At 49.7% G+C, this 15,953-nt stretch overlaps 1 protein-coding gene across 1 annotated transcript in view; it reads right to left on the reverse strand.

Annotated features, from left to right (window-relative positions):
- CAMK2D (calcium/calmodulin dependent protein kinase II delta) overlaps positions 1-15,953 on the reverse strand; it is a 153,129-nt gene that overhangs the window by 135,587 nt on the left and 1,589 nt on the right. The window contains exon 2 of the mRNA XM_023520864.1: positions 15,805-15,899. Coding sequence (XP_023376632.1) covers positions 15,805-15,899 — 95 coding nt within the window. The remainder of the gene's footprint in view (positions 1-15,804; positions 15,900-15,953) is intronic.

Raw genomic sequence — 15,953 nt, forward strand, 5'->3', positions numbered from 1 at the left:
ACCCACGCTTCACAGATGAAGGAGCCACGAGGCTGTGTAAATATCCCCGAAGGAAACCCACAGGGCAGAGAAACGTGCGGGAGAGCTGGCCGGCTTCACGCTGCCAGTCGATCGTCAACCCGATTTCTTAAAATGAAAATGGGATGTTGCACAATCAGCGAACACGAGAAAATATTTCTATTGTGTTGTCATCCGATTCGGACTCTGATAAATGTACGCGGTGCTTCTCGCAATCCCTGCGTCTGCTTCTCAGGAGTCCCGTCTATGAGAGCGTGTGCGTGCGCGTGCGTGCGCGTGCGTGCGTGTGCATGCGTGCATGCGCGTGCGTGCGTGCGTGTGAGTGCGTGTGCATGCGTGCGTGCGTGCGCGTGCATGCGTGTGCATGCGTGTGTGTGTGCGTGTGCACGCGTGTGTGCGTGCGTGTGCATGCGTGTGTGTGCGTGCATGCACATTCACAGAAGACCACATGCTGTGTGCTTCCTTGTGCTTTTACTCAAACCATATACAAATGCGCGTGGTTCAAATAAAAATGTAATACAAAAAATAAGGAAATAACAGTAGACATTCACTATTTCAATTATTACGGCAAACTTTTCCAATATGGATTTCTCCATGTCACCAAAAGTCGGTCAACTCTGAACGGCTTAAAAGGCAATTTATCCAGCCTAATTTTTAAAGTTAATTACAGAATTTTATGTAAGATGTGGGGAATACTTAATTCAGTTGGAAATATACATCATGTTTTAAGTACACACGACAACACAAAACCCAAAAAATGTCCCGCCACTAGTGCAAAGTAGAGTTTCTAATGTTGTAAAAGTAGATACTGACTCTGGATTATAATCTCTCTTCAGAAAGGTGACGTCCTTACTTCTTCCCGTTTGCAAACGGCTCACGGCAGCGCAAAGCGCACTCCGAGGACAGGCCCACAGCTGGCCTGCCTCGCACTGTCCGGTAGGCCAGGAGCGCAGCGCTGCGGGGAAGAATGGAGCCCGTGCTCAGCCCCCAGGGGGCTCCCTGGGGCCTTCGGAGAGCCCCAAATCCACTCTCCCGTGTGAAAGACGGAAATGGGAGCTTCCTGCTAACCATCGAGCCAACCCACGGTCTCAGCGAACGTCAGCCCCGACCCTTCCTCCTCAGCCCCCGGCCCCACAACCGCCGCCCAGAGCAGCCCCCACCCAAAGCCAGGCCTAGCGAACTCGGGGCCAATGTGGACAGACCACACTCCGCCACACCCCGCCAACAACCTGCGAGATGGCTGCATCCCCAATAAGGTGGCGGGAAGGGTGGGTCCAGCGTGAGCATATCCCACACCTGCCACACCGTCAGCAGAATGGTGCCCAGGCGTCCGCCACCCAGCACAGACCACGGTGTAGACAGCACCCCACGCCCAGCCCCTCCTAGGGACACTGGCACGAGAGAGGAGAGCGCGCAGGGGCAGACGGGCTGGGCCAGCGGTTCCTCGACGTGGAACAGACGCGCACGCACAGCCAACCTGAGCCCTTCCTGCGCGTGTGGGTCTCCGCTCCCCACACAGAGGGGAGGCGATGGCGGCTGCTTGTCACACAGACACTCTGCTTGTTTCCTCCCCATGCACCAGTCTCTGGGGAACAGTGCTTTCCTACCCACCTGTCACATGCAGGTTGCAATGCACGTTAGCCAGGCGAGTCATCAGTGACCGCTACACTACACTGCATGGTGCCGGCCCTGTCGTAAACTCTGCAGTCTGTACTCCTTCTGTGTGTGTGTGTGTGTGTGTGTGTGTATGTGCGCGCGCGCGCGCGCGCGAGCGTGCAGAGCATTTCCTGTGTGCCAGAGAAAGAAACGTAGGTCTGTACAAGAGCCTTGGACACAAATGTTCATGGCAGCATTATTTAGAACAGCCCCAAAGTGGAAGCGCCCCACGTGCCCGCCAACCGAGGACGAGGCCTACGGTATGTGGCGCATCCAGGCAACGATCGATCAAGGACAGAACCAGCAGGCCCTATGCTAAACGAGAGTGGCCAGCCCCATCACGCACACCTGACGCGTGCCTCCCCGCACAGGGCACGTCCAGAACGGACAGTCCGCAGACAGAGAGCAGGGACCGCAGTGTCCCCGCCGCGCCTTCTCCCGCCCGGGCCCGGCACCGCCACCCTGGCCCTCACGTGTTCTCACGGTGCGCTGCTCTCCCTGCCCCCCGAGAGGCCTGTCCTTGCGCAGGCAGCTCTGCCCCCCGCCCGGTGACTCCCGCACCCCCGTGCCCCGTACCCCAGGGCCGGCACAGAGGAGCTGCTCAGTCCTGAGTGACAGCTGACACGAGAGTGAGAGACATGACATCGCCAGGCACCTGGGAAGTCCGGGCTACAACACGTATCGGCACAAGAGCGACCAGCTTTCGACTGCCAGACAGCAGCGTGCCACGGCGGAGGTGTGAACGCACTTGTTTTCTAGAACGCGGGAGTCCGGCTGGAGAGCAGCTTTGCCCCTGGGACCCCGGCCTGGAGGGACAGGCAGCAGGGACAGCACAGGGGGAGGGGCGGGAAGGGACAGGCAGCGTAAAGCGCACCCCCTGGCGGGAGCGAAACGCACTCTGACCACGCCCCCCTCGACAGCAGTCCTTGGGTCCGCTGCTTTCTCAGGGGGCAGGCGACTCTCTGCAGTGACCTTAGAAAACAGACCGAACAACAACAGTTTCAACAAAATAATACTAAGGATCCCGGTGGTCTGGGAGAACTTGAAAACTGAGTCCTTCTCATCGCAATGAGCCAGAGGCGCGTGCGGGGGCACGCGAGCGCGTGACGGAGCTCGTGGGACAGACCTCGCTGCACGTGGCCAGGGTCGGCCAGGGGCGCGGTTCACGCCCATCCAGCACATGGGGCCCATTCCCGTCTGCAACCATTTTTCTCCACAAACAGCACATTCCGGCCGATGAGATTACGGATAGCTCTGAGCCTCTGAAGCCGCCTGCAGAGTCTTTTGTTTATGCAGGGAAAGTGAACAAAACTGAGTAGAAACGAGGGAAAGAGCTAATTTAGGGTGTGCCGGGAAGACCTCCCCCCAAGCCACCCCTCAGGCCTCCCTCTTGGGTAGAAATCTGCCACCACACATTCCAGAATGAGTCACTCTGGCTGCCATGCCTGCAGAACAGCTTCCTGCTCCGGCTCTGCTTCCTACCTCCTCCCCCGTCACCTCTCCTGGACGCTCGTGCCCTAAAAAGGTGACAGGGTGACAGCAGCAGGGCTTCGCTGTCACACTCAGTCGGGCTTTTAATTCTGGATGCTGTATTCTTAACAGCTGCGCAAATTAAGAAAAATTAATGTGAAGCAAAACAAAACAAACACAAAAAGCCTTTTTCCTTGGCATTCAAAAAGTGCCAGAGTCCCTGGGGTCAGGCCAGGCTCCCAAGGCCACGTGACCGTGCCCCAAGGACCCAGGGCACAGAGCAGGGCCCCTGCCCATGGTCACCCATGACCACAGAGCGCCCGGTCTCAGGCTCGACCCTGCTCGTCTACCCTGCTCTCGGCTGAGCTGTCAGCGTCTCCGCCTGGTCTGTCCTGGCACAGGAGCCGTCTGTCCCTTCTCTGTCTCTCCCCAACTCATGTCGTCCCCGCTGTCCCCGGCACAGGAGCCGTCTGTCCCCATCTCTGTCCCCGTCGCATCCCTCGCTGTCACACAGCAGGCTCCCTAAGGGCAGTGTCACAGCCAGAAAGTGAGACAGACTGCCTGCGTGGGCATGAAGCAGGCCATCGAATGCGGTCACAGGGGCAGGGTCACCGACCCAGACGCCCAGCCAGACCCCAGTGCGGGTGACTTCCTCCTCACACCCCAGTGGCCCTGCCCCTCCAGCCCCGGGCACAGGAAGGGAAGTGACGGGCACCGCGGAGCACGCAACATGCAGGTGGGGATGACAGGCCTGGGAGCACCAGCACGAGGGCCCCTGAACGTCCCTCATCCTCGCCCTGGAAGAACTGGGGGCGCCGTCAGGAAATGTGTCAAGATCCATGAGTGAAAGATGCGAACGAAGCATCGGTGTGAGCCATGAGAAGCTTTCAGAGACTCGCTTCTCCCTCGCCCCACTTTCGCCCCCAAAGCTGGCTGCAGAGGGGCTGAGATGCTCACGAGCAGGGAGGAGAGAAATCGCCCTCCCGAAGCTAAGTGCTATGTTCGCCGTATGTTTCTAATAGTGCTATCTCTAAATTTGGATTTATTTGGTTTGGATTATTCCAAAACACACACACACACCTCTGAAAGTCTCTTACCTAAGATAATTTCTTAAAGTTTACAGAAGATCAAGTATCCACTAAAATAAATGGTTACTGTTTTCCAAGGTGAACGGCCTCAGCCTTTAACCCTCCCGCCCACGTCTTAGGGTCTTCTCTTCATTACGTCACCACCAGGTCACGGACACTGGCTGGCAGCGTGAAACGGAGGGCACGGTGCTCCAGGTGACCCAGCAACTGGTCCCGTTAATATAAGATCTACTTTTCTCTTTCAGACAGACTTAAGGTTAACAATTAAATTTGTTTTCCCTTTTCCCAATCATAAAGATATGTAAGATGCTGGGAATAAAGGTCAACCCAAAGAATGTTTTTTCCCAAAAATAATTTCCAAAGCACATAGAAATGAGAGAACAGTGGGCCTCGGTCCTGTTCTCTTTAATGGCCTTTCCTCGCCCCTCCCAGTCTACCGGAAAGAACCCCGGCCAGGACCAGGGACCAGGAGGCCCACGCCCGGAGGACAGGAGGGGACTCTGCTCCTGATCGGGAGGCGGGGCTTCCCTAGCCTGCCCTCACCACGGGTCCCACCCCGAGTCCCCGCTTCTGGAGGGAACAGACGGCGCCCTGCTCTGCAAACAGAGCTCCTGCCCCAGCGCCAGAGCACCCCACTACGCAGTGCAGGCACATGTCTCCCCTAAACCACAGGGTGTAGAGTCCTCAATGCCAATGGAACTGGGAGAGCTTACAGATAATGTTTTACATAGCTGCTAAGATCTTTTTGAAAACGGGGAAAATACTGCACGGCCGAGGCTGGCTGGGGGGTCAAACACTCAAATCAAAGTTGTCTTCTAAGTCTGTGAGAGACTGTTTCATCATTTAAATGAAGGGAACAAATGACTCCTTTCCGACCACCGGCTTGTGCTAAATCATAAATGATATCACAGAATTCACCTGACTGTTACATTTCGAGCTTTTCTTTAAAAAAAAAAAATGTTTTTAAGGCCATAGTTGGGAACAGAGCACACGAACCTCACTGCTGAGAATTCTGGGTCGCTAAACGCGTTTCTTTATCATCGTCCAACGTAGTTTGGAGTCATTCAGTCCGCAAACACCCGGGAACAGTGCCAGGCGGTATGCGAGAACTCGGGGAACAATGCCGAGGCCGTTTTTATGACTTACTTTGGGTTCTGAACAGAAACCCACAAGCATTTTTCTGCAGGGGTCGCGGATCCATCACGGCAGCCGCGAGGCTACCCAGCTTCTGGTTTTTAAGTTCCAACAGGGTTCCTTAGGACATGTTTAATATTGGTTGGTTAAGAAGAATCTCTCGTTTTTCTCTTGGCCTATATCTTCCGCTTTAGTCACTCCATTTTCTTGTACCGCCCCAAAGCTAAACAAAACGTGAGGCCCGAGGCCGATAAGAAGTTGCTATTCCTCTCTTATCAGCTGCTCGCCCCGATGACTCAGGGCTGTAGGACCCGACCCATCCTGTCCCACGCTTTCCCACAGGCCGCTGCACTAAGAGCCAGCGGGGGCAGAGCCCACGTGCTGCCACGGTGGGGCGAGGGTGTCCGGGGCCGGCCCGCCGCAGGCTCCGAGAGCACCTGCCTCCCTCCCGCTCACTCCTCACCGCCACGTCCCGACTCCGCCACGTCCCGACTTTATAATAAGAAGGCTTATTATAAAAGCCTTCTCACAAGGCTTTTATAATATCATATTAATTTGCATCTTTTCCACTCATCTTTAAATTCAAAACTGGTTATTTTCAAGACCCAGTTCAGACATCGACTTCCCTTTTAGCAACCCAGCAGTCACCTGCTGATGCCTCAGAGTGCTGAGCTGTGCGTGGCGACACCGGCACCCGCGGCCACTCTCGGGCCCCGCGGCTGCCCTGACTCGAGATGAGGGCCTCGTCCTGGTGCCTTTGTCTGTCCCGCAGCCCACAGAGGTCTGAGACAAGGGAAGTGTTTTCTTGTTCTTGTTGTTCAATTGAAATTTAAATTTAGAACCCCGCTGCCCCAAACTCAGTTTCACTGGCAAACTTAAATGTCTCTCATGGAAATGTACAAAACTTGCAGGATGCAACAACCTGGCAACGCTTATCAAGAATTCTGAAAATTCAATCCTCCATTTACAAATTCTCTTTTACGAATATTTCCTAAGAAAAGAATCTGAAAACTGAAAAAGTTTTACAAAACAATGCTTACTATTGTCATTTATCATAGCAAAGAACAGATTTTAAAAAAAAAACTAGCAAAACTAAACTGATGTTTTACTCAGGGAAGTATAATCCATTAAGAATTCAAAGGATTAGTAACATAGTGAAATTTTGTAATATTAAGCAGTACAGAAAATTGTATATTTTAGTCCAGTATTCTGACAAATTAAAAAAAAAATGACAGAACATTAACAGAGATTGGGGAACTTCAATGATAAATATGTCTTTTTCTTTCTATTTTTCTGTATTTTTCCAGATTCTGCAATTAAAATACTTATTTTTACAAAATAATTTTTAAATGCACTCATACAAATTAGCAATAATCAAAACTATTATTTCAGAGATATGTCCAAAGTGCACAGTTCTCTCTGCACCTATTATTTATGTACAATCTTTAATATAAAAGCATATACGATTTGCTTAATTAAAATCATAAAAGATCCACCATGAATAAAGTTCCTACAAACTGGCAGGAATGTTCAGCTAAACTAATGTCACAAATCACTTCTGCCACCATGACTGCAGCCTTCAAGTTGCCTCTTAAAAATATGACTGGAATGCTTTTAGGAAAGGAATAGCATATTTTCTTTAAAAATATGTCCGTGTGTGTGTGGGCGTGTGGGCGTGTGTGCGCGCTACAAGTTACAGAATGCGAACTCCCGATGGCCTGCCACACGTCGCAGGAGGAAAGCTCCTTGGAGAGAACACAAAGAAGTGCCTTAAACCATGCGTGCTGTCGGAAGGGCCTTCCAGTACTGAAACAAGTCAACTCTCCAGCCTTTTCCCCACGTTTCTGAGTTGACAGACACAGCAGTTGTAACAGCTGGCCTCCGCTTTCACTAAAAAATCAAATAATCTCTATAAGCGAATAATATATTCGCTTATAATATAATAATATCACTTGAGTATCCAAAACTCTATAAAGTATCATCAAAATGCTCTTTAAAATGAGCTTTAAAAGATAAGAGAAAAAGTAGGCACCTCTGTAGAATGGATCAAAAATGTAAAAGCCCCACTATCTTAGAAAAACTTAAGGAAGACATGAGTCTGGCTTTTACAGGAGTGGCCTGGTGCACAGACAGACTACGGAAACGCTATTGCCCCGATGACTGAGCTACTTCACCACTAGACAGTAAGAAACAGTGATGAGAATTTGCATGTAGTTGCTCAAAACTTACTAAAGTATACAAAACTCTTTCCAACAAAGAATCGTCGGTCCTCAGGGACTAATGGAACGATCTGGGGATGAGACAGTAATTGATCGGTCATCAGGGACTAATGGAACGATCTGGGGATGAGAGAGTAACTGATAGGTCATCAGGGAATAATGGAACGATCTGGGGATGAGAGAGTAATTGATCGGTCATCAGGGACTAATGGAACGATCTGGGGATGAGAGAGTACTGGCTGGGGTTGGGTGCGCCATCTGACGTGAAGCCTCGGCTCCTTTTCATTCACTTCATGCGTCATCGGTCTCCGCTAAGCACACGCCAATTCCCAGAGACAGAATCTTATTTGCACACTCATTCATTTGTCCACTCATACGACAGTTACAAGTATCTGCAACATTGTGATTGCTTTGCCAGGAGCAGACCCCAAGACAAGTTAAAAACCGCCCACAACTCGCTCGAGAGCTACAGCATGTACAACTGCGTACCAGGGAGAGATGGGATGTGCTCCTTAAGAAACGTGAAAAAGCTTTCAAGGGACCAGAGAAAAATCACTTCTGGTGAGAGGAGGGAAGGAAGGGAAGAGGGGAAGCCAGAGACAGCTTCCTGGAGGAGGCGGCACCTGAACTGTCTTCAAGGAGAGAGGATTGCAACAGGACGAGGTGTGCCCATTCCATCTGCAGGGTGGAGCCGGAGCTCTCCCCTTCCCTGCACACGCTGCCCCTCCTCTGCCGGGCTCACCTGCCTCATCACCCAAGGCACCGCCCCACACACAAAGCTCCTCGAGACGTCTGTGATACCAGCCTCCTCCAGCCTGAAACCACAGGAAGGCCCTGTGCACACCTGTCTTGCAGCCCTCGAAACCAGCCCGTATTCACCAGGCTGCCGTCCACACTGATGGACCACGAGACCCCCAAGGGCAGCCTCTGCCTTCACCTCCGCGTCCCCAGACATCACAAGACGTCCAGCACGGCGGGCCCCTACAGTCTCAAATGAACTGAATACATGAATAAAAGACGTGGCCGCTGTCAACTGGAAAACCTGCTCAGGAGGTTTTTCAAAGGAGAAGCATCACGACGAAGAGACAGCTCAGAGTAGAGTGGTGGTGACAAAGGAGAGGTGGAAAGGGGGTTGAGACGCGTTGACGGGCCACGCATGGTCGGTGGCACTCGCAGGAGGGGAAGTGGGCGAGTCCCCTGGGAGGCAGAGACCAGGGCTGCTAACGAACACATGTCAGCAGAAGTTCAAGGTGTCCCCAACACAGCCTCCCAAAACTGCAAGACCATTTCTTTACCAAAGCATCACGTTTTAAACACCAAAGCGGTAATGTGGCAGACCTCAACTCTCTATACGATAGAATAAAACTCCAATTAATCATCGCTTACTACATTTACCTTCAATAAGACAGTTTGAGACCGCTCCTTCTTGCCTGACTTCAGTGTGTACTCATTAATGGCACTTCTTCCAAAAGACGTGGAAGGAAAATAACTTGTTAGGAAAAATTTTCCAAATAATTTAAGCCTTCCTAGAGAGAAGGCAAAAGGATAAACTAGTATATGAGCGTTAACACAGTCTGTGCCCTGAATTTACACAGGTAAAACACGGATACAGCGAAACACGGCCTACCTAGACAATGAGTGCACAGATTTCCCACGGGTGCCTCACGGGTCGACGGAGACCACTCAGGTAACTAAACAGCCCAGGGCAGGAAAAATAAGGGGCAGTTTCTCTCCTGACCCCGCGGGATGGTAGTGAACTGCAGAGCGCATGGGGCCAGGGCCCGGGCGGGCAGTGGCTGCAGCAGTGGGGGCGCGCTCTCGTCGCCAAGGGGAGACATGCAGAACTGGGTGCTCGATTACTGCTGCGTAATCACGTATCGATTTTGTAAATGTATATATCAAATTTTACATGACCCGAATGTTTAATCCCTGCGTAACCTAACGGAAAGAAGTAGAGAACCTCAGGTAGAGCAATTAGCTGCACAGAAATGCTGCACGATGCTACCTGTGCACCGTGACGCCGCTGCACCCAACCGGTGTTTTCCTGACCAATATAAAACACGACGCTTGTCTTTTCTGTCAGTTGCCAGACTTTTGTGTGAATTTGACTCCGGCACAGTGCTGTCCACGGGGGAACAGGGACAGCCGGCATGGTGCTGTCCGAGGGAGGACAGGGACACCCGGCATGGCACTGTCCACAGGGGGACAGGGACGCCCACGCTCCAGCCACCCAACTTCAACGGGATGAGCAGGTGCCTTCCTGAGCATGTCCCTCCCAACTCCGGTTAAGGGCTGAGTTTTTCCCTTCAGTGACAAGTGAATCATGTAGAAGAATGTTTTTCGGGACTGACTGTATATTGAGGTATTTTTAGTCAGCTAATGAACTGAGCTGACAAAACACTGCCTTCTTCTGCACCGGTGTTTCTGCCTCTTGAATGAGAGTGTCGCCTGTGGCTTCCCCACCCCCGGCGGCAGGGCGGGGCTGTCTGAGGCTTCATGTGCCGGGAGCGCGGTCTCCCCCGCAGCGTGGCACTCGAGCGCATCCCCCAGAGGGCTTTGCACCCTCACCGGGAACACAGGGGCGGGCAGACACAGGCCTCCGGGATGCGCGCCCTGGCGCCTGGCGGGAGGTCGCGGAGCACTCGCGGGTCCGCGCGGGAAGGCTGATCAACACGGTGTGACAGCGGGGTCTGGCTTCAGAGCGGGAGGAAACTGGGCTGAAACTCTGACTCGACCACATACTAACCCCGAGGCTCTCAGTCACGCAGAGCCCGCTTCCTTTATTTAAAAATGGAGGCCATACTGTCTACCTGGAGGCTGCGCTGTGGGTTGCAGAAGCCACAGTGTCCGGTCAATATGTCCCTGTCACTTAGAAGGTTCTCTTTAAATAACGGCTATTATTTTCTATTATTTTACTACTGTTTTCGGGAGTAATGGACAAATGTCTAAGAAGCTAAAGGAGAACATAGTCCCATGAAAGCGCGCACCAGCTTAAAAACCAGTGGTGATGCTGCCCTGGATGTAAGTATAATGACGCTTAAGACACTCAGCATCGGAACCAACCGAACACCACACGCGGCCGCCCCCCGTGCCTGCCGGTTTCCCATCCCTGAGCAAGACAGGTTCCGGCTCATGAGAGGTCTATGACCTCACCTTAAGAAGCATGGTCATATCAACCTTAACGGGAGTCATGATAATGCCGCCATCTCAAAAAATTTCTACTTCACTTAAAATTATTTTATTCTAAAAATAACCTCATGCTGATTGCAACAAATTTACCATAGTAATAAAATGACATTTTTATTATACTCCGATATTTAAGCTACTTTGAATGATCCCTCCACGTTGTTTGCTTACGTTTTGGTACTTGAGCCACATCTGCATCATGATTTTAAAAATTTATTGAAATCCATATCATCTAAGAGCATTCCTTTGTCTCCCTGGGCGGAAATAACCCTCCCCCCTTGGAAAGCCCTCGGCACGTCCTCGGCACGTCCTCAGCACTTCGCTCGAGCCACACTCGGCACACGTCGTCTATGACACCTAACGCCTGACACCCGGCCCACTGTCATCAGTCAGTATTTAGTAAATAAAACACAGAAAATAAGGTCACATATGCGAGTGTGCTTAAGAGTCTATAAAACAGCATGAAATGTAAGTTACTATTATAAAGGCATTACGTTTTAGAGTAAAAATACTGCTAAGACTACATTTAATGTGTCACAGTGAAGTTTGCTATAAGATGCTATCACCACTTAAAAGCTTTAACGCAGCCTCTCACTTAAACAATCATTAATCACCAATAATTTAGAAAAAAACACTGTACACACTACACCCTCATAAACGGAGGGAGACAGATGTAAAAAATAGGAACCCAGCCCGAGATACACTATCAGTCGGCTTGCCTCAGTATCAGCAGAAGGAAAAGACTTTTAAAAATTAATTAAAATTCTAGTTAACGAAAGTTAAAGGCCCAAGAGAATACTAGTATGCACTTTATAGTAATCCATGGTTAACATTAAAGGAACCCGTAAAATTTTTAATTTTTGCATTGAGTCAATTCATATTTCAATGGAAATGAAAGGTATTGATCTCCTTGTAGCGACAGTCGAGGTTCCCTGGGAGCTCAAGTCCTACCGCACAGTCAAGTGCAAGCTGACACCGCTGTTAGCGTGGCAGCTGGGACCTGACACGGCACGCTTCACCAAGTCTGCCTTACCCGGCGACGCTGGGACACAGAAAGGATTTTTATTATTTCCTGGAAATACAGATTTGCATTTTTGTTTTTCATCTCCTAACTAGTTTTGACTATCAATAATATTCTCATTCACCAAAAGAGGAAAATAAATGTGGAATATCAAGGCCTATGTAAGAATGCAAATACGATTAAATGTAACGAAAGAACACAAAATGACAAGAATAATACATGTCACTTTGGGACCCAATAATTGAAGAGTTGTAGAGATGTCATGTACAAAAGCAAAAAATGATTCACTCATTTTTCTTAAAACATTGTTTGAGCCAACTAACTTCCAAAAATTAATATTAATTTGCCCAACTAGTTCCAAATTGCCAAATCAATAATGCAACGCATACTCAGAACAAGTCGACTCATCTATATGGTCTCAGTCCTACTTCCACTTTAAGAGAAGAAACCACGAGGCTGAGAAATGACAGCACTTTCTGGACTGTCTGATGCCAGAGTAACAGGAGTTAGTTATGGGCATCCCTATTACAAAAAAGATGACTTAGGGACGTATATGCAACATTCAGATTTCATAGCTGAGGCCTCATTTTGTGTCCATGGTCGAGTAGTTTTATAGAGTCTCGATCCATCTTCCACTAATATCATCAATCTAGGAATTAATAAAACTAGTAAAATCAAAGAACACCAAAACGACTTAACTGCACTATACCTGAAGGTTTACAGAAACGGAAAACGGAACCCCTAACTTGCGCAGTGGAGTAGAGGTAAGATACACTCGGCATAGCATAGAGTACATCATGTCAAGATTCTATCCTGTCATATTTTACAAAAACAATGACTTCTGGCATATCAGACTCTATGTAATAAGAACTGGTTTCTAATGGTCAAAAACACACTGAAAGATGAACGCCGAGTCGTCACTACCGCGAAAAGCTGTCTACCACAGGGAGGCTTGAAAATGTGATCTCAAAGCCACGAACCACCTTTGAAGACATCTGCCATCAGGACCGTCAGTCACCACTTCTGAACTCGACCCTAGCCCCGCATGGACATCCAGAACCTGACGACACCTTAGTGATAACCACAACAAAACAGACGAACTCGCAGCACGGCAGGCGAATCAGCACTTGCTGAGTACTAACCTAATTGGGATCAAAATGATATAGTTCCTACTTCTCATGGTAAAAATACGAGGCAAAATTCTATTACCACTACCAGTTACTAAGCATGCTTTTCATTCCTATCTAACAAAACTTTTTAGAAGACAGAAATTACATATAAAAATCAGACGTATCTACATCACTTCTAATTTTTAAAACAAGCCAAATTCTGTGTGTACTTATCTGATCAGTATTGCGTAAGGAACGCCCTCTGTGCGTGCACGTGTCGATGCAAAAGGAGAGCAATTCAACTGACTCCTGAGTCTCCCAAAACCAGTGTGGGTGACGAACAGCTGGGCGGAAATGCAAGCGAGACTGTCCGCTGGAAACCCAGTAAGACCCAGGCACAGAGAGCACCCGGTGACAGTGTCACTGGATGTGCAAATCTGTGCAGGCACGCAGCCATATTTCTGGCCATTCCCCTATGGTCTCAGATGACAATCACCGACAGCGGCCTTTCTTTTTCAGATGTAAGGTTACATTTAAAGACTATTACTTGAGTTGAAGGGCCTGCCTGGTCTTTAAAACGAATAGGAGTAAAGCTTGGATTTACAAAGGCACGGTATCTCAAACAAAACAAAGAAAAATTTGTACAAAAAAATTATATGTTCCACAAAAACTATATGCAGCCAAAAACCCAAACGAAACAAAAACCAGTACCTTAGAAAAAGTAAGCATGCCAATTTGCATTTCCTTCTACATTTCCCTTTAAATATACTATTTAAAAACGTTTTTGTCGTGTTTTAGTATCATTATATACTGAGAAGGCAGCGTTTTTCAAGAACTCGTCTTTCAAAGCATATGCTCTGAATACAGTACTTACAGATGACTCCGTGCCCAGTGTTTGCTTGTCCTTCTCCATAAACGAGGCACCTGCCCCTTCCCCAACCATTTAAGAGGCACAATGGATGCTGGTCCCCCACCCTGGTCACGCATTGTCCTCAGTGCCGTGGAATGTTACCTACATCACAAGTGAAAGCGTGGCGGTTTTCCTGAGAGTTTAGATTCCATGCGAGTGCAGGTCAGCCTGAGGGACACATGCGAAGGAGGCTGCCACACCCTTATGCGGGTGACCTCATTCGCTCCTCACAGCGACCCACTGAGAGCAGCAGCTCAGCCACTGACTGCAGGTCACGCAGGGTCACCAAGCTACTGCTGGGTTAACTCGTCCCCTCCTCCAGAGCTCGTTTCACCCCATCTCATAGGTGAGAACCCGAGGCTCGGGCCAGCACGCCCCAGGAGGGCGGAGACTTGGACCCAGGGCAGCTGGCCGCCTCTCTGCTCAGCAGGTTCGCACGCAGCGGGGAGCACACGGGGAGAACAGGAGGCGTGTCTGGTCCTCGCCCTAAATGCGCTGGGACCAGGGGAATCAGCGGCAGAGGGCGGAGGCAGCTCTGGGGGAGCCTAGGGGCGGGCAGACCCCGGAGACACCGCCCTCCTGCAGGTGGACGGACAGGCCGGGACCCCGCTGAGCTGACTGCGAATGTGAACCTCAGCAAGGCTGGTTTTCGGAGGAAATATAAAGCCACCGAGCCCTGGGCCACGGGTTGTGACACTCGAGAGAAGTGGTGGCCCCACGATGCCCAGCCCGCAAGAGGAAGCCACACAGGCAGGAGAGGACTGGGCGCCACATCTTTTTTTTTTTAAACTAAAATGTCATTTACAGTGTGGCAACTCACTTTCCCTGTTAAAAACTTCCCTGCGGAGGAGAGGCAGGGAAGGGGACACAGCCGAGCTCCAAGCCTCTCACTGGCCCTGCTGGTTGCGTGGCGCACAGACCTCCCTGGGCCTCGCGCTGGGCGTCTGGGGAAGGAATCACAGCGAAAACCCCCTCGAGAGAACACACTGAAATGCCGACTTAAAGCTAAAGTACGCGATGAAAGCAGAATCTGCAGCAAGTAGAGAAAAAAATCGTGGCAGAAAACAAAGAGCAATAATACCAGGAGACCTGGCAGCAGCACTTTCTAGAAGTCAAATTAAACGAGGAACACTCGCCCTAATGGAATTTCTTTTCTCATTACTTAAAATAAACCAGGTCACTGAAATGGGCTTACGCTCTGGCATTTGGTTCATTTTAATTTCACTTCTCTTTCGTTAAACCATAAATTCCCCTGGAAATGCCTCAGACCGGCGCTCGCCATTCCTGGGGCGCCTGACGGTCCAGGGGAAGTGCTCCAGCAGGAGCCCAAAGCAGCGACAGGCGGCCCTCCATGCTCCACGCTTAGGTCAACAGCTGCTCTACGAGCACGAATTACCTCCGTGGCTAGGAAGCCTGTGCGGACTACATGCGGAGTCTGGGAGAAGCCTCAACGCCAAAGAGAAAGACAGTGAACAGCTCAGAAACATCCAAAGGGAGCTGGACTTCCTTGAGTGCGGCCATCACGCTTCCTCCCAGAGCCATTAGTGTTAAATACACCTTGATGATTTAAGTTAAGTGTGACTACTATTGAAATGAACGATTCAACTGAGCTCTGACCTATTTTTCCTCCCAAAAGCAAAAGGGAATAATGATAGTTTTGAGAATTACATTTTTTGGTTCCAGCATTTCTCTGGAAGTTATCTCACAATAGAGCTAAAGGCAAAATGCCTTTATTTGCTCAGTGACATTTATTTGCCTTAAAATGTAGTTAATTATGCTACTGCTCATAGAACAGAATTTTTATGACAACTTATTAAATTATATTTGTTTATTTTTAAACCATACAGACCAACGGGCATTCAGGAAGGAACTAAACTCAGTATGTAATATCATAGCTAAGTCTATGATACAGCTATAACTACACGATATGAAAGGACCAACGATCAGCATGAGAAACACAAATTAACATGTACGGGTAGCTGAAACCACCTACCCCTGGCGGAGAGTTTCTTGGTGTTGATGATTTTTGCAGCATATTCTTGTCCAGTAGGGATTTTCATGCATCTTCTCACCACTGAGAAAGCCCCCCTGGAAACCACAAATCACCAGGTCATCAATATAATCAGCTCTGATAGTCTATTT

The sequence above is a fragment of the Pteropus vampyrus genome, unplaced genomic scaffold (assembly GCF_000151845.1).
Source record: "Pteropus vampyrus isolate Shadow unplaced genomic scaffold, Pvam_2.0 Scaffold282, whole genome shotgun sequence".
Lineage (NCBI taxonomy): Eukaryota > Metazoa > Chordata > Mammalia > Chiroptera > Pteropodidae > Pteropus > Pteropus vampyrus.